Below are 27,337 nucleotides of genomic sequence, written 5' to 3'. Positions count from 1 at the left end.
ACAAATAAACAATTATTCCGACGCTGTCGAGCCACGCCGCGTTCTTCGACATTCCAGAATCCGCCCCAAAACGAGCATCTCACATTGGAATATACAATTATTCTAGCGCTCTGGAACCGCCCCGCGTTCCTCAACACTATGGGATCAACTCCCAAAACGATAATCGCACGTTGGAATATACAATTACTGTAACGCTGCCAAGCCGCCCCGCGTTCTTTGACACTAGGGGATCCGTTCCCAAAACGATTAAACAATTAACGCTGTCAAGCCACTGCACGTTCTTCGACACTAATCATTCTATGTTAGTGAATTGGAATTCACTCCTCTTTGGGACAGTCAGTATATTTTAAAACAAGACACTTTATCCTTCCTTATTGATTGGCGTGCCACCGTCTGTCCCCAAAGAGGCTTGAATTCTCTGAATTCTGTGTCGCCTCTCTCGCTTCAAGAATCGTGGTCCTTGGCGTCATTAGATGTTTTGTTGTCTTCGGAGTGCCTTGTGATGCGTTCAGGGACATTTGCCCTCGTCTTTCTCTTTTCTTTCCTCACTAAATGTACACTCGGTATTTTCTTTTTGTTCATGAATTGTGTCCTCATCTCCTGTTCATTGAGAGAATCAAAGAACCTGTATAAAGAAAAAGTCGACTTTTTCTCTAATTGTCAACACACTTTATCGAAATTGTAGTTCATAGCAAATGTTTGGCATTCACCACCCGGGTAAAAATGTGTATAACTCATTGGCAGCTATTGATGGCTATAGATATGCAGTCCATTTCAACATGAAGGGCTGCCAGTGAATGATTACTGAGAGTTTTCCCAGTTCAAATTAATTGGATGTTTAATGAGTTAGTGTGGCTGTTTTCATCATTTTCACATGGCTATTCCACTACTACTTGCAGGAAACGTGACATGAGCTGAAGAGAAGATATTTGTTACTTTTGTGAAATATGCAGTCAGGTCTTAAAAACATCAACGCACGTTAACGAATCCTGGAAAAATCATTCATAATAAGGATTATTAATTATTAATTCATCTCAGAAGCTGTATGCCCATTGCATAATTAGAACATTACACAGTAGAAAGGGATCTTCCGTCAAAGAGTTAACTGTTTAGACAAGACGAAAAGCAAGCTGTTTGCCAATCGACTCGTTCGTCTTTGTGGTTGAGGAAGTGATTCAATGTTGAGCCAGATCCTCACCAAAATTTTATGGGTTCTTCCTTGGCCTAAACACCAACCTCCAAAATAAAATGTCGCAAAATAGCTTGTGATATTTTTAATACTACTTTAAATTTTATTGATCATTTAAGTTTTAATAGGCAATTAGTGATTGCTTTACGTTTTTCAAGATCGAAACCGTTCATCTGATAAAGGACCTAACTTAATTTTGACTCCTCCAGATTAGGACTACAGAGAGAGACAGAGCGTTTTATCACCAAGGAGCTTTGTGGAGATGCTATCCAGACGTCTCGTCTTGAATGCATAGTCCCACTACGAGCCTCTGTGAGTTTAGCCAGAGCCTTTGAAGTGCAAGCAGACAGATTTTGGCACACCTTCTGACTGGACAATGGACATGTTCAATTTTTTTTTCCAATTTGAGTTTTCACACACTGGGCTGTGAGATTACTCCAGTGAACAGGTTATGCAAAAGATCAGAGAGCGTATCATGGCTGAACAGATATGTAAACAAGCAACTCCTGTATTCATGCGATTGAATACAAAAATAGAAGCCAGCTGGTTTCCCCCGTTTGATCCGACATACCCGTCCAATAACAAAGAGAGCGGTGTTTTGCCAGCTTCTTCAAAAGTCTACTCCCGGCGCCTCTGAAAAAAACACTGGGTTAGAAGGCTTGCAAAACCGATCCATACTTACTCCAATTAGCGAACAACTAAGACTGATATTCAGTGTTCTTTTCCTCCACACAGCGGCCACACTACACTGACTGTGACTGGGACCAACTTGGACGTGGTGCAGGAGCCGCGGGTCCGAGTCAAATACGCCGGCCACGAGTCTGTCAATGTGAGTGTGAGAGTGATCGGCTAACACGCTGCACTGAACCGCTAATGAAGTTGTTTACGTTTGATCAATGATCATTGAAGGAGATTTCAAGCTGCAAGATTCACTGCTAAGCCTGCCTTTCGACACACGACTCATTATAGCATATTGACTTACTCTTGCTTTTTTTTTTTTTTTTTTTTTAATTCATGTTCTCTATTAATGAATAATCTAACTGACCGGACCCATAAATTGTGATGACACCACATTTGACTACATAGCTAAGACTGTAATTACACTACACAGTACTACACTGCCAATTTTATACCTGTATCCAATTTTTCACTTGAAACATTTCCCATCTATAGCTACTGTACTCCTCCCTGGCCTTGCGCCAATGGCTAATAGTCTAGGTCAGTGCTTCTCAAATAGTGAGGCCCCTGGGAGGAGGGGGCAGAGCCATGCCGGGGGTGGTGCATGTGACCTCGGGGAAAAATACTTTTTTGCCGTATGACAATAAAGTGTACTTGCACACCCACTCGGTAGGGGGCAGTGGCGCTCTCATTTTCTGAATGTGCACAGTATTTTTGAACCAAACAAGAGCACAGAGAAAAGAATACAGTAAGAGACGAGTGGGACAGTGGGAAGCCAAATCAATTAAGACGTCACTTAAAGACATTAGACCCTGATCACATTGATAAGCCGCTTGATTGTTTTTCAGCGAAAACGTGCCGAATATTGCCAACAATCGTCCCTTTTTGTCACTGTTACATCAGTAAACCAGTATGCACTTTTAGCATGCTCAGTGCAAAATAACCCCACAACATAGCAAAGGAGCCGTTACAGCCTGCAGCAAAAATAAAAACTGTTCCTCTGTCCAATGACACTGTCGTTTTTGTTGTATTTTTGTTTTTTTTCGGTCAAATTGTTTGGCATTTTGTCTTTGTAAGTTAATGTTGCTAATCATTTTGAATTTATTATTATTAATTGATTTTATTTTTCAGTATCAAATAATCAAAAAATGTTCCTTGAGTGTATTTTTAAAATTTGGGTGTGATTTTTTTTTTTTTTTTTTCCCCCAGGTAAATTGATGCGCTTTAACTCTTTCCTGTTACAGACAAAACAATGTTAATTAAGTTATACTTTAGTCTTAATTTATATTACATATATATATATATATATATATACATATATTATATATATATACTTTTTTTCCTTTAATGTAAAAAAGGACAATGTTATGCAGAGTTGTACATATATAATAATTTTGGAAACAAATGGTACTATTTACGGTGGCGACGGAAAGTTGGGGGTGCGCGAAACGTTTACGTCTTCATGGGAGGGTAACAGAAAATAATTGAGAAGCACTAGTCTAGGTATATTATTAGTGTAGGTTTGATGTACCACCTAATCAGTCAACTAGGAGTGGGAACCTCTTGTTACCTCACGATACAATACATTTTGCGATACAAAGCCCACGATAACTATGATCTGACGATATGACGATACAACGATTATCGATACATTGCTGAGGAAATCATTCTAGGATATTCTACAAACAACTAATAAACAGATAAGAAACTTCTGCTGCGAAGTGGAATGAGCTTATCACTAGTAGACGTCCAATCCATTTGAACTGGGAGCATGGCAGCGAATGAACATTTGTTCATTCGCTGCCATCCCTCCCACTTCAAACGGATTGAACGTCTATGGCCGTCATTGGCAGCCAATGCCAGGCAATGAGGTAATTTTGGGCCATTTAAGGTCATTTACCTGTTGATTTTCAGTTACTTCCCGTTGATTTTGGGGTATTTTATGTGTCACTTCCTGTTTATTTTGAGTTACAGAACAGGAAGTGACCTAGGAATCACCCAAATGATTAGGCAGTGACTCAAACTCTACAGGAAATGACCTGTAAATGAACAGCAAGTGACCTGTAAATGCCCCAAAAATCGGACAGAATGACTGCAAATGCTCTGGTTTCGAATGAACGAACGTTCCAAGTCTAAATGGATTTGGCGTCGACGACCGTCAATGGCAGCCTTGCAGTTACCTGAGACACCATCATGGTGGAAGATTTTGGTAGCAACTTGTCGGTTGCTTTTTTTTTTTAAACACTGACACATTTTTAAAATGATATCTCGATTCTTGGCAGGAGCATATCGATAACCTTTTCGGATACAAAGTAACACGATATATCACCATTTCGATATTTTGTCACACCCCTACAGTCAACCCCCAAAGATGTGATGAGAATCACATCTTTAAAAGCTGAGTATGTTGGAAAGACACTAGGAATTAATTTTTCAGTGTCAAGCAGCCCAAAGAACCTCCACAAATAGCACCAATGCTCTTATGGACAAGGGAGCGCACTGTCATTGATCATATTTCACACCTCACGATAACAAATTACAATTGGTCTGTTGACACTTCAGTCCCGCTGGCAGATGCGGAACATAAATCAAGGGTTATGTTGTAGGTGAAAAATAATCTTCACTTTGTATGTTTTAAATTCCAATATGGCATTTAAATATGTTATTTTTGGGGAAGATGCACCTTTAAGGAAAATGTTGTGTACACTTGCGATTAAATATAAATAATTATTTTATTTTTCAGAGTGCTTTTACAGACGCCCAGTCACTTCTTTTTCTTTCGGCTCTTCCCTTCAAGGGTCGCCACAGTGAAAGGGATCGAGTGACACGCTGGCACTCAATTGGAATATCATTCAACTATAAATGCTCATGAACATCCCAGTTCATCAAATTGATGTTTTTGAGGCATACCTCAAGTGTAGTACAGTTTTCATCATGACCCCAGACACACTATGACACAAATTTAAGAGAACTGCTAAATTGTACAATAATGTGTGCAGACAGTGGTCCGCTCGGAGCCAATTAAGTGGTGTGTTAATGGTGCCTGCCCGGGATTTGAGCTGCTCAATTAAAACTACACGTTTGACAGAACTCCAGGCGGCACCACGATCTGAGAGAGGCTTATAGTTGACCTTTGACGCACATCAACTTCCGAGAAAGGGGTCACTGACGAATTTAATGAGGGTAGCAGTTCTATCGTTAATATCTCTAAAACATAGCGTGAATGGCAAAAAATGCTTTGAAATACAATGAAGGCGACTGGAAACCAATCTATGCAAAAGCCAAGATAACAATATAAAAAAATACAATTTGAGATTTGCTATTCAGCCTGCTCAGTTGAAACTTTAGGGTCAGAAAGATTTTGAGTAGCTAAATGAGGAAAGTAATGAGTTGGTGATAAAAGCATCTAAGACATCTTTTAGGTCTTAGTTATCAGCAGTTGGAGAAAAGCGGTTACTGCAAGATAAACATGAATGAAGAGTTCAAAACGCATGGTATTCACTTTGGGTACATACACACATACGTACATGCTAATGGAATACAATACAAATGCCTGTTATTTCACAATACATACAACATACAAAAGCATCAACATACGATCCTTTTCATTTGTCTCGACATATGACGACATGCTCGAAATACGACGATTTATGAAAGCGTCGCAATTTCAATGTTTTTCCGCAAGACGGAAGGACAGCGGATTTTCTTGTGAGAGAAATCAACATGGGTGGGGTGCAGTGCAAGTGGTAAAACAAGGAAAAAGGTGACGCTTCCTATTGAAATTCAGAAGGAAATGACATAAAAATATGAGCGGGGTGTGCGCGTCAGGGAACTGGCTCGACAATATGGCCGGAATATGTCTACGATCTCGACGGTCCTCAAGCAGATGGAAGCCATCAAAATGGTCAAAGCATCCAAGGGGACGACTATTCTCTTTAAATGTCTTAGCACTTTTGGCCGAAATGGAACACCTTTTGCTGATATGGATTAAAGATAAAGCAAAGCACCTCCACCCGCTGTCTCATCCAACCTCCGTTCACCAGTCTCAATAAGTTAAGGTTGTCGCGGTGAGCAAGGATGGGTGGTGTGTAAAAATAAGCAGCCAAACTGCGATGCTTTATTCCAGCAACAATGTTATATACAAGTCAACCAGCATGGACACAGGTAAAAGCTAACAACCTCTGGCTTTTTCCTTAACCAAAAGCGTTCCACCCCAGAACATCATAACCGTAACTGTAGTTCCGCTGGTGAAATATGTAAATACCAATACAGTGTAGGCATGTGCCGGTATGAGATTTTGACGGTACGATAACCGTGAGCAAAAATACCGCGGTTTCACGGTATCACGGTATTGCAATTATAGCTCCAAAATGTGTTATTTTGAGATGTATGGGTTAAAAAAAAAAAAAACTTTTCCATTGAACAGGATTTTTTTTTTTTAGAACATAGTTGCAAATTGGAATATGAATGTATTGTTAAATTAAATAAATTATCAATTAAAAAAACAAATATTTTAAATAAAATTAAAATATAACATAGACTATACCCACAGCCACAGCTCAAATTGCTCAAGTTTAGAGCAAGAACAAAATAATTTCTATAAAAAAGTAAAAACTCTTCTGAATAAATTTTTAAAAAATTTATACTGCATAATATTTGTAAGATGTGCTTTAATGCTTTTGCACGCTAAGGTTAATAATGTGTGTTTAAAACTAATAGCTATAACTACTGTCTTACTTAACAGCCGTTAAGGCCTTACAAAAGAAAGAATGTGAAACTTAACAGATGTCAGCATGACCCAGTGGGGCACATTTCAGTAAAATGAAACAAATAACTGCCCGCACCCATTTCTCAAGAAAACAGCTATTTCTCGGAATGTGAAACTTACGCATGTGTGTTGATGCTCTCCCACTTTGTCAATAAAAGGCGCAACCCCAGGGAGGGGGCTGAGAGAGGCTCACTGCGAGCGAGCGTACTGCGCTGTCGACCCTCTCACTGGTGGCCGCCAGTGAAAATTTATCTCCGTCTCAAGTCTGATCTTTCCTCCGTCCTTTCCTAGGTCTTTGTTGTTTTCTTAGTTCAAGTATTAAGTTTAGACCTAACAATTTTTTTTGAGGATTGAAAAGCTCAAGTGAAGTTTCGCCATTTTCTGCCACTGTGTCAACTCTAGTCTACATGATGTCATGCCTTTGTGTTAGAAAGAACAAAGAATTCAAAAGTTAATAAGTTAGTTAAAAATGTATAAGTTACTTAAAATGTAAATATTGTTGTGGAAAGGTTTAATCTAAAAAAAAAAAAAAAAATCATTGGGAGTGAGACCTCTCTTTGATCCAACGAACGTGGATTTGTGCTCAGGGCAAGATCCTCTTTCCTCAATTAACGATCTTTGATGCTATGCCTTTTTCCCGCTTCATTCAAGCGAATCAAGCTTGTTTTCTCACTCTGCGGCTCTAACACTCGACGAAGTTGCTCTCCCAGCTAAGCCTAGGCTAACATTCGTCTTTGTAAGCTTTTAGTTAGTTTGTATATCGAATTTCAAAGGAAAATATGTGTTTTGTTTTTGGCGAACTTTTTCATAGTGCTAATCTGTTGAAGCTACTCACACTATACATGGAAAAATACAATTGTACAACGTTTTAAATGTATTCATTTTGTATATTCCACTTACCACGATTTGAGAGCTCAATAAATTGAAGAAAAGAACGCCTTATGTTTGGAGTATTTGTTTAGGGTTCGCTGGCTGTTTAGCCGATAGTCACTTTCACACAAAGCAACAAACGGGAGGGGGCGAGCGCTGCCACGCCACGCCACGCCACTTCTGGCTGCATTTTTGACTCATGGAAAATGGCGAATACCGTACTACTGTCTGACGGAAAATTTTAGTGGTTTTGAAACCGCGACGTTTTCACACCACGGTAAACCGTGAAACCGGTAACCGGCACATGTCTAATACAGTGGTACCTCGACATACGATAGCTTCGACACGCCATCTTTTCGACATCCGACGTAAAATTTGACACGCCATTTGTTTCTACATCCGACGAAGTGCTCGAAATACGACGATTCATGACAGCGTAGCAATTTCATTGTTTTCCCGCAAGACTGACGCACAGCGGATTTTCTTGTTGGATAAATCAACATGGGTTCCAAGAAAAAAGAAAAACAGGTGAGGCTTACCATTGAAATAAAGATGGAATGATGGACAAATATGAGCGTGGGGTGCACGTCCATGAACTTCTTGACAATACTCCGACGATCTCTGTTTGCCAGTCTTTATACGTTAAGGCAGCGGTCTCAAACCGACTCCACAAAGGGCCGCAGTGGGTCCTGGTTTTTGTTCCAACAGATCCAGCACAAACAGTTCAACCAATGAGGTTTCTACTAACATAAGCAGCACCTGATTGCAATCAACTGATTACACTTGTAAGAAACCAGATTGGTGAAAAGGTATTTGTCTCGTTTGGTTGGAATGAAATCCAGTACCCCCTGCGGCCCTTTGAGGACCGGTTTGAGACCACTGCGTTAAGGGGACAATTATTATTCTGGTACCATCGCCAAAGAGATCACCAGCTTTGTCAGGTTTTTAATCATTTAATTCAGAACTTGTGTAACAAAACACGCTTGACCAACTGATAGCAACAACAGGACGTGAAAAGAAAGTCAACTGCACTCTCTCACTCTGCCGTCAGCCCCGCGGTGCGTTCAGGTACACTACGCAAAATACATAATGTATTTGTTTTGCTCTTGTAATTGCTTTTTGTAATTGTGACAGCAGTATTTATTAAGGATTTTTAAAAAATAAAAATAAATAAATAAAAAAAGCACTGAACTGGTGTGACAAGAAGAATGGATACCACTGCAGATAGTCCGGTTAGAACAATGATCGAATTAATCAGACCAAAACTTTCTCTTCATCAACGCGTTGCCTTTTTATTTTGTTTCTATGAGAACGTAGGTCTAACTTTTTTTAGGTGGCCAAAATATGCCTGATCATAAAAACAACAAATTGCAACTCGCCACCAGAGGGATCCAAAACATGTAACATGCAAACAACCTGGCATTTTAACAGATTTAGTGTAGGTTTTTGGGCTGTGGAACGAATTAATGGAATTCTAGTGTATTCCTATGGGAAAATCCTGCTTGACATACACTACGACCATTTCGACTTACAAACAAGGTCTTGGAACGAATTAACTTCGTATGTAGAGGTACCACTGTACAAGGTAACAGTAAAAACACTTTTTTATTTCCAATGTATTACTATTATTCTGATTTGCATTTACAATTTATTTGTTTTGCTATGTGTATTTTTGTTATTTGTAATTGTGCCTGCAGAATTTATTAATGATTTAGCATAGGTTTTTGGGCTGTGGAATGAAATAATCAAATTATAATGTATTCTTATGGGAACATCCCACTCAGCATACACCCATTTCAACTTAAAAGCCAGGTCCTGGAATGAATTAAATTCGTATGTAGAGGTACCTCTGCACTTCTAAAAACGGACTTAATGAGAGGTTAATGCATTAATAGACTGTGCGACTGTGTGCGGATATGTATATATTACAGATGCACCAAAGATGTTTTTGGCCGAAACATTTCAGTTGAAATGTGTCTCAAAATGTGGTTTTAGTTTCGCTCCGAAGTGGCTTTTTTTTTTTCAAGTTACATTGAAGTTACATTAGCTAAGTGGCTTGCACTGCTCTTGCTACTAGAGGCAGAGGGTTAATAAGGATGTGTTGGCTCAGCGCAGCTATCCACACTTACGGTGGATTCTCTAGAAAATGGTCCGATATTTGCTGATACAGTATTATAAAATCCATGATAAAACTGACTGACCTGTGCAAGCAGGTGCACTGACAGCTGACAAAATGTTGTTCCTTAGATCAACATCACCATTTTAAGATTAGCAACTTTTTTTTTGTTTTTACATTATGACAATGTTTGCGTTATATTTTTTTAGGGCGTGAGAATTGAAAAGGGTGGTGTAGGGCATGAGAGTGGCATGAAATGTGTGTCTCAATCTCAACGCGTGCATTTTTGCATTATCTTTTAACCTTAGCTGCATTACTGGTTTACTGCACCCTTTTTGCTAACTTGGTCTCTGATCTATCTTGTGCACAGGTGTGTAAGGTGTTGAATACAACCACCATCAGCTGCTTCGCTCCTTCACTGCAGTCCGAGTACGATGGCGGAAAAGTAGAGAGTGTCAAGCACGTGGACGAATTTGGCTTTGTCTTCAACAACGTTCAAGCTCTGCTCACCTACAGCAACAGCAGCTTTATCTACTACCCCAATCCTTACCTGGAGCCCCTGAGCCTCTCAGGGATCCTAGAGCAGAAACCAGGCGCACCCATTATTCTAAAAGTAGGTTAACATTTATCGACCTGTTCATTTGTTGACAAACGATGACTGTGTTTGTGGTTAAGTTTTATGGCAATGATTTGGGATTGGTTTCTGAATTTGTCTAAGTGGTTAGGGTTTAGGTTGGGTTTGGTCTCAAGTTGGGTTAAGGCTACGGCTACACGAGGACAGATAATGGTCTTAAACGTGTAATTAGTTGGACTATACGGCATGTCGTCAACACTAGTATGCCTATTATCCAGATTATTTGTTAGACGGATAATATACGTGGGTAATATTACCCGCCACTTAATATGGACTGTTGTCTCCGTACAAAACTTGGACACTAAGAAATGCAGTCGCCATTTGTAGTGCGGCATGACGGCATCGTAAACAATGGAGGCGGACAATCACGACGTGGCATTCCTGGTCCTCTTTTCTTTTCCACACATTTTTCTTGAACTTTCAAACTACGTCGCAATAATATGCTTCAATTCAGTACCCATTTGTGGTCCTCCCATCGCGGATGACGCAGAGATGACCGTTTTTTTACAGAGGTCTTCTCCCGCGTTGTCTCCGATCAGCCAGCTGCGGGGCTGGCCCCTCCCAACTCAATGCCGACTGAACATGAGTATATAAAAATGCGTAGAGGAAAATTAAACCCCGAAAAATGCCCTGCGTGGTACAACGAGTCAAAGAGGCCCGCGATCAATTTTTTTCCATGACATTTCTGCCTGTCAAAACTTGCCACTTCCAGGATCGCCACTGTTATGCACAAGCACTCCTGGTTGCGGCTTCCAGGAAGTATATGCAGCGCCACACCATATGCTTCTATTTGTTATTTTCCAAGTGGTGAGAGCGCAACTGAGCATCGATTGTAACATCCCAAGTAACGATGTCATGCTTTAGTTGTTTTTTAAAGATTTATTTCAATCACAACCTTGTGACTGTTCGTAAAAGCCGAGCGTGCTCTCCCTTCACTTTCGCTCCTGCATGATGCGGTCAATTACTATCACGAAAAAAACAGTGATCACAAAAGAATAACTGTCTAGAAGGTGTATTAATTTCGAAATTTGCCACGGGTAACCGCGCGGGCGATGACGTAACATATGAGGCTGCTCCTTTCTACACATGCGTAGTATGCGCAAATGCAGGCGTACCATGCAGAAGCGGGGGGGCCTTAAACGCACCTTAAACATAAGTGTGGACAGGCATAAACATAGTCGGCAAAATACCCTGGAAAAAATTATCTGACCTAGTGTAGACCGTTACGGTTCTGGAGTGAAATTTGGGTTTAGGCTTTGGGTGCGAATCAGTGATTATTTTGTTGGGTTATTGGTTTTGGTTGTAGTTAAATTTAGGTTTTAGAACGGCTTTTTAGTCTAATCAAATCTGGATTGTTTTTATTGAATGTTGATGTTTGGGGTTAGAGTTCCCGTCTGTTGTTTGGTGTATTTGGTATTAAGAGTTCAATATGGAACTCAGTTTAAAGTGAGTAGTTACGATTTGATGTTTGGATTAGAATTCGGGTCACCGTTAGGTTAAAGGCTTTATGCCTTGTGGTTATGAAGCAATTTCATGAACCAACAAACTATGTCTATATATGCCTTTATATTAGATTGTTCCATCCAGCGACCACCAGTTTGCTTGGTAACGGCAGATGGAAGTTTGCCTATACATTATAATCATAATTATCCTTACAGCTAGAGTACAGTAGCTGACATTACTTTTTAGACCTTGACCTTTATGCTGTTAAAAATGGCAAACATTTACTAGACTGCGTGCACACTGAATGCCCATGATGGAATCGGTAATTTTTCCTTTACAGAAAATAAAATTGAAAGATAAAATATGGTTTGACCAACCTATTTGGTGGTGCAGCAAAAAAAAAAAAAAAAAAAAAAAACTGCAGCGGAAATATTGACCAGTTGAGTGCTTTTCTTATCACCGATGACACTAAAGACCCAAAGATGCATTATGTTCTTAGAATAGTGAAGTGTCCTTTCAGGGATCAATAGATTTAATCCATTTAGTCATCTTCCATTCATGTTTCAGGCTCACAACATCAGAGGCTGCTTCCTCCGTATGGTGCTTCTCCTCTCACAAAAAGCCTCCTGGAACAACAACAACTGGTCATTTGTAATTGTTGTCCATTTTTGGCGTGCAGACTTTTTTGTCTCATAATTTCATTAATTCAAATTCATGAAATGCTAAACCCTTTGAAAGGCGGATTTAAGGATTATGTGTAAAAGGAAGACTTTTGAAAGATCTGGAAACACCTGATAATCTGGCAGTACATTCTTCAAGAGAGCGGATGAATAGAATTAACAGAAATTTGCATTGTAAACATTTAATTGAAATTGGCACACAGTAAACAACATTGATTTCAGGAGGTCTTTCATTTCGCAAAATAGGTTTTAAAGAATTAGCCCAGATAAATTCTTATCGCGAGGATCATTTATATGCTAATGCAATTCAGCAGTAATCAAATTAGCAGCCCTAGGCTGTAGCTGTTGCACAGTGAGAAAAATCTTGGCGGTGTTAAGCATTATTCCATTCTTCTCTTCTTGATGACGCAGGGTCGTAACCTGGTGCCATCGGCGTCGGGCGGCGCTCGGCTGAATTACACTGTACTGATCGGGGACACGCCCTGCTCCCTCACAGTTTCTGACACCCAGTTACTCTGCGAGCCACCCAACCTCACCGGCCAGCACAAAGTTCTGGTCAGTCTAATGTGTCACCGTCTGTCACTACGTCTGATTGCTTGAATGCCAGGGATGTGGGTCAGCACGCATTTGCCGTGTTTATGTGTTTGTGGGTCGACAAAGGGCTTTGTCTCTTGTCATTGTGTGTCATTTACGGTCGGCTTGCCAGCCAATTGCAGCAGCACTTTGCTCCACAGAATTATTGAAAGGCGCCCTTGCACAAATTGGGAAAAGAACTTGAAAACGACAAAGGCAACAAAACAAAGCTCCAGTGAGTTTAAAGTTTTCATAGGACTACAAGGCCACAGGCAATTTCAATGATCCTTGACTGGCTATAGCATCCTAAAGTTTTATTTTTAGAGTGAATTTAGGTATTTTTTTTATCCAGATGGCCAATAAAGCAGGTTGGGATTGTTTTCAGTAAGCTTTCTCTTGCTTGCAAATTAAAAAAAACAAAAACAAAAAAACATCTTATAAATGTAACTTTACTCTTCTGTTGAAGAAAAAAATTATCATGAATACGTAATATTCAACCTAATATGGCCTGGGTAGTTCATCACCATTTCCATAATGTAACAAATTTTCTCCGGATCAATATTACTTGGACTAGCTATGGCTAATAGTACGGTATTACAGTATAAGTACAAGAGGCTCCCCAGTTCACAGTAACCTGGCACATCAGATTGATTGTTCTATATTCACTACGAATTTATTCCACATACCAACCTGGAAAAGATCCAGTTGAGAACTGTTTTATGAGAGGAACCTTCAAAAAATATACGGCTGCTAATACGATGGCTCCTCTCATCACACTCGCAAAAAAATTGTTTCCCGTCGAAAAAAGCTTCTAGTGACATTCTTTGCGCCTTTTTTATTAGGGAATTAGATTATATGAGACAAAACTTGGGAAATTGACTTATCTGCAAAAACCACTTTGCATTCCGCCAAAGTATTGATAGTCGCTTCCTGGTCACATCAGCAGCTCCTGCCTCTTTCCCCGGATCTGCTCGCCATTGTAAGGTGACCAATTCACATTAAGCCCCTTTATAACTTATTGCAAAAACATTTTTTCCTGTTCCATAACAACCTTTCAGACACATGTATTTCCATGACATGTATTTCTGACAAAAGTTCAGAAATTGAACAATATACTGTACAACAGTATATAGAACTTTCTTTCACCTAATTATTAGTTGAAAGTGGATGATTTTCCACGGGACACCAGACACTGCGGCACAGTGGTTGATGCTTTGATAGACAAAACCACTTTGCACTCTGGAATTGTATTCAACCAGATAGCTGCTTCCTGGTCACGTTTGCAGCTCCCGCCTCTTTCTTCTGATTTGCTCGAACATCAGATGACCGGGGAAGTGGTTGGACTATTGAGGTTTGCAAGATGGTACTGCATGAGGAATCAATGAATCAGAACGTACCGGCTTGCTTTCAAGGCAAAGTTCACAATGTAGTCCTTCCCAAATTTGTAAATAGCGGATATAAGGTCTCCGCGCGCTAAAATTTTGAACTAATTTTATCTTGTGTATGACACATGATTCTGCATTGACTTTTCCAGGTCCAAGTGGGAGGACTTCACATCTCTCCGGGCGAAGTTCACATCCGCTCTGACAGCCTACTCACGCTGCCGGCAATCATGAGCATAACTGCTGGGGGAGGGTTGCTTCTGGTGGTGGTCGTCATTGTCCTGCTCGCCTACAGGCGAAAATCTCACGAGAACGACCTGACACTGAAGCGGCTGCAACTGCAGATGGACAACCTTGAGTCTCGCGTTGCTCTGGAGTGCAAGGAGGGTGAGGAATGCTTGTCAGATAAGCCAACAATGGGAATGCATTTTTTTTTTCATGTCTCCTATGACCTATTGTGTTCACTAACAATTTAAGCACCAAACCTACAAAAAGGAAATTAAAATCTCATTCATCACAAAAAAAAAAAAAATAAATTTACTAATCACCAGCAGAGCGTAGGTTCTGACAACAAAGCGGAGGAATCAATTTTATTTTGAGAAGAAACATGAACAGAACCGTGACTATGTGACATCTACATAACAAAAATGTCAGGAAATATTGGCCCATTCTCCAGAGAACTGATATAATCATATAACACATACATAATATACAGTAAATATATTTAATTTCAAGTTTATGACTAGAAACATACATGGCAGTGTATACTGGACTGTCTCAGAAAATTAGAATACACAATATTCTAATTTTTTGAGACAGTCCTGTGTATATATACAGGACTGTCTCAGGAAATTAGAATACACAATATTCTAATTTCCTGAGACAGTCAGGAAATTAGAATATTGTGTATTCTAATTTCCTGAGACAGTCAGGAAATTAGAATATTGTGTATTCTAATTTCCTGAGACAGTCCTGTATATATACACAGGACTGTCTCAAAAAATTAGAATATTGTGTATTCTAATTTCCTGAGACAGTCCAGTACATTAATACAGGTTAATACTGTATTGCTAAAAAAAATTAGGTGGGTCTGTTATGAGCGGCAGGACTACTTCCAGTGGTACGTGTTGCCACATGTACATTCAGGCATCGACTTTTCAGACAATAAAATTGCTTACAACACAAAAACAGTTGCCGAAGAAACTCTTGTCATATTTCACTCGCTATTACATACACCTTACCTTAATTAGATGCTATTTTGCGAGGTTTGCGCCACAATTTGCGTCGAAAGTGGCCAAAATGTCATTTCCTAACCAATTTTAGGTGTTCCTTTTCTGGCCTCTCTGCAGAAATCCTGTTTCTCAATCATATTAAGCTGACTGGAGCTAATTTTTGCTCTGATTGACTGTTGGTGGAGAAGGCGTGTCAGTTGAAAGCTCGTGGCTGTTGGCAAGGCCGGCCCAGCCTATACACAGACTATGCAGCTTCTTAGGGCCCTTGACCACCAGGGGGCCCCCAATCTGGCAACCTCATTTTATACATTGTTAATAGAGCATCGCGAATAATGTGGCGTGGATTGCCGTTTATCCATGCAAACATCCATTTTCTTGTCATTACATGTCATTTGGGGTGAGAAGTTTGAAGTATGCAGTGCAACAAAATATGATTAATATACAAAATATGGATGTATGGGTTGGATTACATGTATGGGTTTCACAGTACACTGTGATGAAATGGTTGGCAAAAAATATGGGCCCCTTGGCATTATTTTGCTTAGGGCCCCCAAATGGCCTGGGCCAGCCCTGGCTGTTGGCAATGCAGGTGGTAACGCAGGTCCAGCACAGACTACAATCTTCTGAAAAAATGACAGCAGGCTTCGCTATCTCACAATTTTACTAAATTCAAATATTCACTTACTTTACACTCCTGGCTTCAACAGGGTTCTTGGTGCTCAGATGCGCAGAGAGGTGTATTTCAGTCAGAAGTCAGGATTTCGCTATGACTTCCTGATTACATATTACATATTTCTACTTCACAGGTGTCAAACCGATTCCAGAAAGGGCCGAGTGGGTGCAGGTTTGCTTTCCAACCAATGAAGAGGACACCTTTTCACCAATCAGATCTTTTACATGTGTAATCAGTTAAACATTGTCAGGAGCTGCTTGTTTCAGTAGGAAGTTCACTGGTTAAACTCTCTGCACGGTATCGGTTGGAACAAAATCCAGCACCCACTTGGCCCTTTGACACCTGTGTTCTACTTAAACAAAACCTTCACTCACTTCGCGCCAACACACTAACACGGTGCGTGGAATTTATCATCGTCTTGCAAGTGTCGGGTGACAGTGCGCAGGAGCTAGAGACTTTAAAGTCAATCAGACGAAGACGGCGACTTTTGGCGGCGAACAAACCGGCACATGTGCCTTATAGCCAGGTTAATGGCGGTGAGCGTTGTGGAATGGAGGGGCAGTTAAAGTCGATTGCGGACAAGACGAGGAGGGTGACTTTTGGCGGCGAAAAAGCTGGCTGAGTTGTCTCTCAGCCGGGAAAATTGCAGAGAGTGTTGCGGGATGGAAGGCTGGTTAGTATATTGTGGGCAAAACGCGGAGGGCGATTTTTGGCAGCGAAAAAGCTGGTTGGTGGAGGTGCCTCTTAGCCGGGTAAATGGCGGAGAACTTAGCATAATGGAGGTCGTGGGGAGAAAAAAAGAGACAAAGACAGGATCTGTTTGTGCAATGAAAGTATTGCACTAAACCAGAGCAATTGCACATGTATAGATTTAAAAAATGTATTATTCATATACCGTATGCAGCAAGTTGCAACTTCTAGATAGCTCAGTCCTCAGCGCTCCTGATAATAGTAGGCATGAAAGATGAACAAAGAGGGTGGCTTACTTGCACATTTGTGCACAGTGCCACATCCCACAATTTCAAATTCTAGCATCAGCAGGAAAACTTAACTTCCAAACCCGATTGCAATCAAATAAAAAAACACTTGGATGAAACACTTAAACCCAAGACACACTTCCATCTCTTTTGCATGAAACAGTTCGAAATATTGGAACTCGAATAGAGTGCCTCTTAAAGTCTTCAGTTCAACCTCCATTCTGCGAAATCACTACTTAAAAAAGTAGAGTAAAGCAGGCTTGGAAGTGACTTGAAATCAGTTAAGTTCCCCATAGTGAAGTCATGATAGGATTAAGTTAAAGCTCCATAAATGCTGAATGTTTTTCTGTTCTTTGTTCAGCCTTCGCCGAGCTGCAGACAGACATCAATGAGCTGACTAGCGACCTGGACCGAGCTGGCATTCCCTACCTGGACTACCGCACTTACTCTATGAGGGTTCTCTTCCCTGGCATTGATGACCACCCTGTGCTTAGAGACCTGGAGGTATGTTTTCAAATCTCGCAACTTGACCTTGAGGCTATCCAATAACATGACGGAGATAGCGCAAATATTCTTGGCCATGGCTGTTAGAGAGCTGACAAACAGAGCAAATGCTAGCTGCCGCTTGGCGGTTTGTCGTGGGTTTGTTTCATGTCGCAGCAGCTGGAGGAGTTTGCAGCCTCACCAACTCCTAGCAATTCAGTTCAGTCAAACCATTCACTACCACCGCCACTTCAACACGCCATCTCATTTCTCAAAAATTTTCAATAGTTGCTTTTTGTAGTTATTTTAAGACTCTGCTGGATATATTTTTTCCTCTATAAAGTCCTGTTAATGCATTTTCAGGAGAGTAGCAAGCAAGTAAAAAAAAAAACTGCACTGGTAGCGTATGATCAAAATATGCTGAGTTCATTGAACACATTAATAATTTTCAAACTTATTTTGGTGCCACCATGAGCTTTAAGGATTTCTGACGATATAATGTACAGTACAAGTATGATGAAGGCTGGTAACCAGCCCAGGGCGTCACTTACCAGATCTCCACAACTGATCTAGATAGTTTTTGCAATTATGTGTTTTTAAAAAAAAAACATCCAACTTCAATTTACAGTCTTAAATTGCAAGTAGAACACATTGTAAAGACACACTGCTAGATTGCAAACGTATCCCTATTTCAACTACAATCTGTTGTGTCTCTACCTGGAGACAGATTTAAGTTGCAGTGGTATAAATCAAAAGCTTTCAAATGCTTCTGCTCCCTCCCTCAGTAAAACAATCATGCAATTTCATCTAACGAGCACTATGGGATGATGTATGCAGGTGCCGGGGAGCGGACAGGCAAGTGTGGAGAAAGCCTTGAAGCAGTTTGCACAGCTGGTGAACAACAAAGTCTTCCTGCTGACGTTCATTCGCACGCTGGAGCTGCAGCGCTCGTTCTCCATGCGGGACCGCGGCTACATGGCCTCGCTCATCATGACTGCGCTGCAGGGGCGGTTGGAGTACGCCACCGACATCCTCAAACACCTGCTCTCGGACCTAATAGAGCGCAACCTGGAGAGCAAGAACCACCCCAAGCTTCTGCTGCGCAGGTATACTCCACTGAGAAGGAAATGTCATGGCACTCTTTAAAATGGAAAATTGTGATGATATTAAATAACACACTCCGAGAAGGTGAAGGGTTTTCTAAGTTTGTAAAAATTGCATGAACAGGCCTTAGTTGCTTTTTGATTGTGGCTTTTTGAAGAATCAGCATTTGATGCTGGAGGGAAAAGCTTCACAATCTCGCGTCTAGAGCTGTCCCGAATAGTCGACGTCGAGAGTCGGGGCAAACTGTCCGTATATGTGTGTGACATGCACGGACAGTGCGTGCATTCTATCAAGCCACAGAAACTTTGAATATAAGCCTGAACTGGGATTATTTATGTCTGTTATTTGTGTCCTCTTTTTGAAAATCAAAATATGATTGCCTGGAATGACAGATGATGGCCAGCATATGAAGTCATTTGTTTTGATGCTTCTGCGCATACGGGTCTTCTTGGTCAGCGCGCGTCGGACTGCGAATAAGTGCGCATGCCTAGTACTTGAACGGTCTCAATGGACAAAGGCAGTCTGAACGGGCATGCCAAAAAAACAGATATGAAAAAAATTGGATTTATGCATTAAGACCTGCGATATGAACGTAGACTAAGACAGTGTTTTAGCTTAATGCCTAGATAGTATTACCCCGGGAGTTCCTGAGCAAACCGGTGAGCATGGAGGATGTTGAGGCTTTATAGTTAGACATGCTGAATGTCATTTTCAAATTGAAGCCGATGAAACAAAATTTAAATAAATATTTATAGATTTTTAGTTGAGGAAAGTGCAAATCTACATACAGTATACCGCATGCCGATTTCATACTACCTACTAGCGATCACCATGCTATCTGAGACTCAATACTTTCCCGTGACGAGAATTCACCAAGAACAAGGCAAAGCCAAGTGTTTTTGTGAGCCGAGATTAAGACAGGAGTTAGACCTTCGGGAGTCAAGACAGAAAAAAAGACTAAGAATTTTGCCATTCAAGATTGGGACCAGACCATGCCCTTCAAAATGTTGGTCTTCCATCATTTACAACAACATAGAGATATCTACAGGCTGATGGGGTCTTATTAACACATGAACCTAAGGTATTTGTCATTTTTCTTTATCATCGTATTGATAAGGTTGAAAAATAGCAGCTTACTCATGGTCTCGACAAAAAAAAAAAAAAAAAAAAAAATCCCCAGTCCGGACAGTCCGAGACTTCTGTGAGTCCAGAGCGAGACAAGACCAAGACCTTCAAAATCTAGTCTCGAGACTAGTGTTACAACACCACAGTCCACCAAATATTTGCTGAAGGGCTTGATCCCTATTAGTATGGTACACTCATGAGGATGGTTCTGTAATGGAGACATATACAGTACTGTAAATCAAAATCAGTCTTCCTCATTTCCGCACAATTTTTAACACTGATAATTCATCATGCATTGTTCTTCCCAGTGCGAGACCTCTCCATGCGTTTTTGATGAATGAGTAACTAGGTCAAGGCAGGGTAGCCTCGCTTCAGCAGTGTGAAAAAGCCAGTCAGGAACCCAAGACAAGTAGGCGCCTGAGCAGACAGGTGAAAGACAGCGGCGGTTCCACTGATGGAAAAAGTCAGAGCGTACTGGAACAGAATGACAACCTAATGGCAGAGAGCAAATACAGCGGCAGCAGAGTCCTTGTCAGTCTCGTTTATCTTCCACGTGCCACTTCTGAAATATTCGCCCGATTCTTCCATCCTCACCTTTCCACCTGCCTCTTTGGTTATCTCCAAATTGTTTTCCCAGCGGCTATGCCGGCCTGCTGAATGGTTAATGACTCGTTTCTTCACCACGGGGGTGCCGTCAATCTAAAGTGAAGCTCATTAAAAAGAAGTAAACACGGCGCGAAAACGTCTGGACACATGCTCAAGCAGCTGAGTGGTAACACGGCAGTCACTCCTGCAGACGATGGCATTGCACAAAAAGAAAAGAAACGCAGGGGACTTTTGCTCTTCTGAGACTCAGCGAGTGGATTCAGGATTCTATTATCACACCAGAGACTGTCCATGTTGTGTCTTTAGGTTTCAACACTGCCATGCTTTTCCTTGATGAATTATACAAAAAAATAAACTGAGTGGTCGAAGCTCTCCACTGGAAATGACCTTCATTCTTTTTTGCCTCACAGAACTGAGTCAGTGGCAGAGAAGATGCTGACCAACTGGTTTGCATTCTTGCTTCACAAATTTCTAAAGGTAAGACATTTTTTCAGCTTTCAAAATCATTTGCTCTATTACTTTTTAAAATCTGTTCAAAGTAAGAGTCCTCGGAACAAAAAGCTGATTTATGCTTCTGGGTAGCGGTGACGGCGAACCTACGCCGTTAACGCGGACTGGATTTACGACCCTACGGCATAGCCTGACGTGCACCTCCCAAAAATCCTGACTACGTTTCACGTCAAGCACGTGACGTAAATGTCGAAGGACTGTGATTGCACCGCTCAGAATTGTTTTCCGTTCATAAAACAACTACACCGTTTTCAAACATTCGCAAACGTCCTTTGTGTCGCCTACGCTTCAACATTTGTCTTAACAACATTTGTTGTTCAATATTGATTAGCTGCAGCTGCAAATACTTACGTTCCATCTCCGTTGCCATTGCTGTCACTGACCGGAAGAAAACTAAAGGTACAAAGACTGTACAAAGTCAAAGCCACACCCCTCTAGTAGCATGGCGGTGAATTACAGAGCAACGCTTTCCCTTGATGCAGAAATTCGAATGCGCAATCACGGCGTAGGGTCTGTGCCGTCGCTCTGCCGTCACTGGAACGCAAAAGCATAAACTAGCCTTAAGTTACCATTAGAGCTGAAACGAATACTCGAGTAACTCGAGTTTAAAAACTGATCCGAGTAATTTTATTCACCTCGAGGAATCGTTTAATTTTGTCCGCTCTAAGCATCACGTTTTGCCCGGACTACTTTTAATGCGGGACAACGAGCTGATGTCACGTGCGTAGAGGAAAAAGCAATAAAAAAAAAAAAAGAACAAAACCTTACTGCAGCCGACAGCCGCTACAAACTACGCTGACGTTGCTAAAAACTAGCCCGCATGATGCTACTGTGGTAGCAGGTAGCATCTGATGAGTCTCATAGATATCACATGTATGTTGAACTAGATGCGGAATGACAGAGTCAGCGGCGTTAGTAAACAGCCGCCATCTTAAAGCAGTAAACCTCTCAGCGCTAATAGATACAGTAAGATTAACGTTACTGTAATACTGTCACCCGCTCACGTAATGTTAGCCCTGCGTAGGGCTAGGTTTCTATTACTTATGACCACTGTCGATGCGTGGCTAACGTGTCTTACATGCAGGCTTTATTTAATCTGTGAAAACATAGCGCTGTAGAGTGATGAGGGTGTAAAATAAAAACATAATAATGCTAACTGTCAATTTTAGCTCAGTAGTCATTGCTGGATAAAACACCAAGTAGCACTGGTCCATAATGTGCTCCAATACAGCTGGTATCATACTGTAACGTTGACAAAGAGTCACCCGCTTTGTTAGATTTCAATTATTTATTTTTTCGGAACTTGTGGAATAACCAACACACGACTGCTGTCAGCGGTAGCCGACGCACACGCACCTGCCAGAATGACAACAACAACAGGAAGGCACGTCTCTCGCTCTCCCACACCTCCCTCACCCCCACACGTCACGCGGTGCATTCAGGAACGCATGCAAATATCCCCGCCATATTATAACCTGATATGTTACAATACATTTATTTTGAACACAGCAAAAACTCAAAATCCTATCAGGACTTACAGTTTAGACTAACTTAAAACTTAAAACTAGAACTTAAAAATAGCTTGAGAAAAATGGAAATTCAATTGAAACACCTAACTTTTAAGTGTTGTGTGTTATCAAGCGTAATGGCATTTTTAGGTAAGAAATGTTTTTTTTTTTTTTTTTTTTTTTTTTTTAATAAGATCTAAAAGTTTTTTGAGTGAAAGCAGTGAATTAGTCTTTTTTTTTTTTCTTTTTTTTTTTTTTTTTTTAAATTCCAGTCACATCTGAGAGGCAATTGTTGGCTGTTTTCAACAATGTATATAAAAAATAAAGACATTGATTGACTGAAAATTGTTCAATATTAGATGAAATGTCTTGTTTTTCTCATGTATATTTATAATTGCACTTTACCTTAAAAAACAAAACAAAACATGTTTTATCTGATTACTCGATTAATCGATAGAATTTTCAGTCGATTACTCGACTACTAAAATATTCGATAGCTGCAGTCCTAGTCACCATTGATACAAAAGAACTTTAACTTGAGTATATATAATTTAGAGACGGGCCTTTGCTTTACGACAGTCAACAACATTTTCGAGGTTGTATAAGGCAACCAATAAACTAGTTTTTGCACTCACAAGATGTTATCAGGCAGCACAATATGTGCTCTTTGATTGTTTTATATGAAGTGTTTAAGTATAATTTCTGACTGCGTTAACATGGGTATAGTTGGCAATCTACAATTTTTGATTTGATTACATCCAAAGTTCAGAAAGAATGAAGAAGACTGATGATTATTTGTATTTTACATTGCCAAATTAACATCCTTTATGTTAATGTATGTATGTGTATGTAAATTCTCCAAATTTAAGGCTCATTTCCTTGCTTTGTCGTACATTTAACAAAAAAATCTGTCCGTTTTCATGTAGGGGTAAGGGAATCATTTTAGTGTGAAATAATTTTTACATTTTTGGGGAGCTGAAAACAGTTTGAATTTCTTTTGCAATGATAATTTGCTCATAAGAGTTGGACCCTAACCACAACTTTTTAAATCATGGCAACACCCCTGTGCACTTAGTTTAGTGACAGAGTACGGTGTGTTGAGACTTTAGAACAGAACTCTGTCATAAACTGAGGACCACCTGTAGTTGGTCACAGCATTTTCGTCTAATGCCTATCCCATGATGCGAGGCAATTTGTTTAAAGGTCACAGCTATTTGTTTCCCTTCAATACACAAACTACATAAGTCTAAATATAGTTTCTCCAAACTAATGCAGTGCATGATATTAGAGACCTAATCCACTGAGCGTAATGTTTTTTTTCTTACGCTGAGAAGCTTATCATCTCACCTCATCTCCCTACTTCCTTCTTCTTTTGTCTCTTTTTCTTTCACACCTTTCTCTGTAATCCACAACGTGGGCGCCTGTCCAAAACAAAAAGGAGTCCGCCGGCGAGCCCCTCTTCATGCTGTTCTGTGCCATCAAACAGCAAATGGAGAAGGGCCCTATCGACGCCATCACTGGCGAGGCGCGTTACTCCCTCAGCGAGGACAAACTCATCCGACAGCAGACAGAATACAAAACGCTGGTGAGTCAAAAAAATTGAGGAAAAGGCTGGGGGAAAACACAGCAACTGAACGATTGTATTCATATTTCATTATTTGCTGTGTGAGGACTCCAGTTGGAAAAAGCTTACTAATGAATAAATACATCAAGTGGACAATATAGCTCATGAAGCTACAGTGGTATGAAAAAGTATCTGAACCTTTTGGAATTTCTCATATTTCTGCATAAAATCACCATCAAATGTGATCCATGTCAAAATCACATAAATGAAAAAACTGTCTGCTTTTACCAAAACCACCCAAACATTTATAGGTTTTCATATTTTAATGCAGAGAGTAAGTATGCAAACATTGACAGAAGAGGAAAAAATAAGTGAACCATCACATTTCATATTTTGTTGCTCCACCCTTTGGCAGCAATAACTTCAACCAGACGCTTCCGGTAGCTGCAAAACAGTCTGGCACATTGATCAGGACTAATCTTGGCCCATTCTTCACGACAAAACTGTTGTAGTTCAGTCAGATTCCTGGGAAGTCTGCCATGAATCGCTGTCTTTAGGTCATGCAACAGCATCTCAATGAGGTTCAAGTCTGTTCTTCTGAAACCATTCTGAAGTTGATTTACTTCTGAGTTTTGGATCATTGTCTTGTTGCCGCATCCATCCTCTTTTTAACTTCAACTGTCTGACAGACGGCCTCAGGTTTTCCTGCAAAACATTCTGATAAACTTTTGAATTCATTCTTCCATTAATTATTGCAAGTTTTCCAGGCCCTGAGGTAGCGAAACAGCCGTAAATCATGATGCTCCCTTCAACATGCTTCATGTTGGGGATGAGGTGTTGATGTTGGTGAGCTGTTCCATTTTTCCTCCACACATGACGTTGTGTGTTACTCCCAAACAATTCAACTTTGGTTTCATCAGTCCACAAAATATTTTGCTGAAACTTCTGTGGAGTGTCCAAGTGACTTTTAGCGAACATTAAACGAGCAACAATGTTGTTTTTAGACAGCAGTGGCTTCCTCCGTGGAGTCCCCCCATGAACACAATTCTTGGCCATAGTTTTACATAGCTGATGTGTGCACAGAGATATTGAACTATGCCAGTGATTTCTTTAAGTCTTTAGCAAACACTCTGGGGTTCTTTTTTGCCTCTCTGAGTATTCTGTGCTGAACGTTTGGTGTCATCTTTGGTGGGCGGCCACTCCTTGGGAGACAAAGCATAGTGCCAAACTCTCTCCATTTGTAGACAACTTTTCTGACTGTCCATTGAGGAACATCCATAGTTTTAGAGATGGTTTTGTATCCTTTCCCATTTTTATACAAATCAACAATCCTTGATCGCAGGTCTTCAGATAGCCGAGCCATGACGCACATCAGACAATGCTTCTCATCAAGACAATTCTTACCAGCTATGTGTTTTATTAGAGGGCAGGGCAGCTTTAAACCACTCATCAGTGATTGGGCACACAACACACCTGACTTAAATTGTTTGGTAAATTATTGGTTTCAATTGCTCTTTAAGTCTCCTTAGGCAGATGGTTCACTTACTTATTTTTCCCCCTTCTGTCATTGTTTGCATGCTATCCTAATAAAAATATGAAAACTATAAATGTTTGTGTGGTTTTAGTTAAAGCAGACACTGTTTTTTTCATCTGTGTGATTTTGACAAAGATTAGATCGCATTGGATTGTGATTTCATGCAGAAATGTGAGAATTTCCAAATGGTTCAAATACTTTTTCATACCACTGTAAATGCACAATGTACATTTCCAACAGGATTGAGAGAACAGGAAGTGACATGGTGTTAAAATCTAGAATCCCTGAAGGCTATAACAGATTTTTGCATTAACCTTTCTTCGATCAAGGGAGCATGACTATGCGTTACTATGATTTTACGTCGTTCACCATTCCAAAGCGATGCTGTGATTGGCATAAACTTTGCACAGCATTATTTGCTTTCTCACACCGTGTTCTTTTCAACATCTTTGAGACAGTGACGAGAAAAGGCGGGAGGAGTTGGGGAGGCTTGTTTTGTTCGCAGAACGCAGGAGAGCAAGGGGTCATGTCACTCACAAAGAGAGAGAAAAAGGAGGCAGAGAAAATGGAACAAATTGGCATTTAGTCGACGCTGAAAATAGACTATAAAGCACTGTTTTGTGACAACCATAATCCACTCCTAGCCTTGCAGATGGACTCTGTAAATGATTTTTTCACATTTTTTGTACAAAGTGCCAATCTTAAGATGGTCTTGGAAACAGCCCGAAAAAGGGGAAAAATTTACACAAGCAGTTCCTGTAAATAGAGGTGGAGTTAAAAGTATCTTACACAACATCAAGTGACAATTGACATTTTAGTGTAAATACAAGTAAAAACATATGGAATCAAAATGTGATACAAATCTGGTACCAATTTCATCTGACAACGCGAGTGCAGCATAAATGTGCAAATCAGATAAAATCGTTTATATGTATTTAAAAAGGGACTTCAAATCTTAACTGTAGCACAAGCTTAGAACATTCAATATAATGCCTACCGTTATATCCATCCCGTCTATTTTTTAGACTACATTCCTGGTGTGTCAAGCAAAAGTCCATTGAAATTTTAACCCAACCCCAAAACAAACCAACAAAAAAACTGGAAAAAGAAATGCTGGAAAAAAGTAGAAGATAATCTCTACAGTTCAGTACTACATATCTCTCAGTCCTTGTCAAACACGTCAAACGAATTTACAGATTCATCTTTGACTTTACAGAGAATATAGTATTATATTCGCAAAAAGATTGTATGAAAATAAAACCCTGTAAAATACAGTTAAGAAAAGGTGAGAACACCTGCAGGTATTTCTTTCCTGACATGCTCACAGCATTCTCAGATGGTAGAACGAAATTGCAGAAGTACAACAACAGCAGGCAAGTCTAATAAAAGTGACAATGGAAACTGCTGCTGCTTTTGATTTGACTTCGCCGCCAAGGTTAGCGAGTGTTTTGTCTGACATTTCTAGAATTCAAATATACACAGACAGTCATGTCTGGGCTGTTTTTTTCCTCAAGGAATTAATCTAACCGGACGAAATAGAAGTATGGGTTTGCATACTTTAGTCCAATAATGACAAAAAGAGGATGAAATCATTACAGAAGAATGACTCATAAGTGCCCAAGCGGTTCTGGCAGACTGAGCGGTAATTCAGCAATGTTTTAGCAATGCTGATGGGGTCTGATGGCTCG

General features: G+C 40.3%; 1 protein-coding gene across 3 annotated transcripts in view; it reads left to right on the top strand.

The window, feature by feature from the left end:
- The window catches only part of LOC130921453 (plexin-A2-like), a 168,045-nt gene that overhangs the window by 121,299 nt on the left and 19,409 nt on the right, over positions 1 to 27,337 (top strand). For 2 of the 3 annotated variants that reach the window (XM_057845371.1, XM_057845372.1), the window contains 8 exons: positions 1,925 to 2,018; positions 9,992 to 10,234; positions 12,790 to 12,933; positions 14,486 to 14,720; positions 17,577 to 17,719; positions 18,536 to 18,804; positions 20,944 to 21,010; positions 23,990 to 24,136. In XM_057845371.1, the coding sequence (XP_057701354.1) occupies positions 1,925 to 2,018; positions 9,992 to 10,234; positions 12,790 to 12,933; positions 14,486 to 14,720; positions 17,577 to 17,719; positions 18,536 to 18,804; positions 20,944 to 21,010; positions 23,990 to 24,136 (1,342 nt within the window). The other variant, XM_057845373.1, reaches the window with a different exon arrangement.

This window comes from Corythoichthys intestinalis, chromosome 9 (assembly GCF_030265065.1).
Source record: "Corythoichthys intestinalis isolate RoL2023-P3 chromosome 9, ASM3026506v1, whole genome shotgun sequence".
NCBI classification, from domain to species: Eukaryota; Metazoa; Chordata; class Actinopteri; order Syngnathiformes; family Syngnathidae; genus Corythoichthys; species Corythoichthys intestinalis.
Note: the sequence above shows the minus strand (reverse complement) of the source record. Positions and strands in the feature narration are given on the sequence as shown.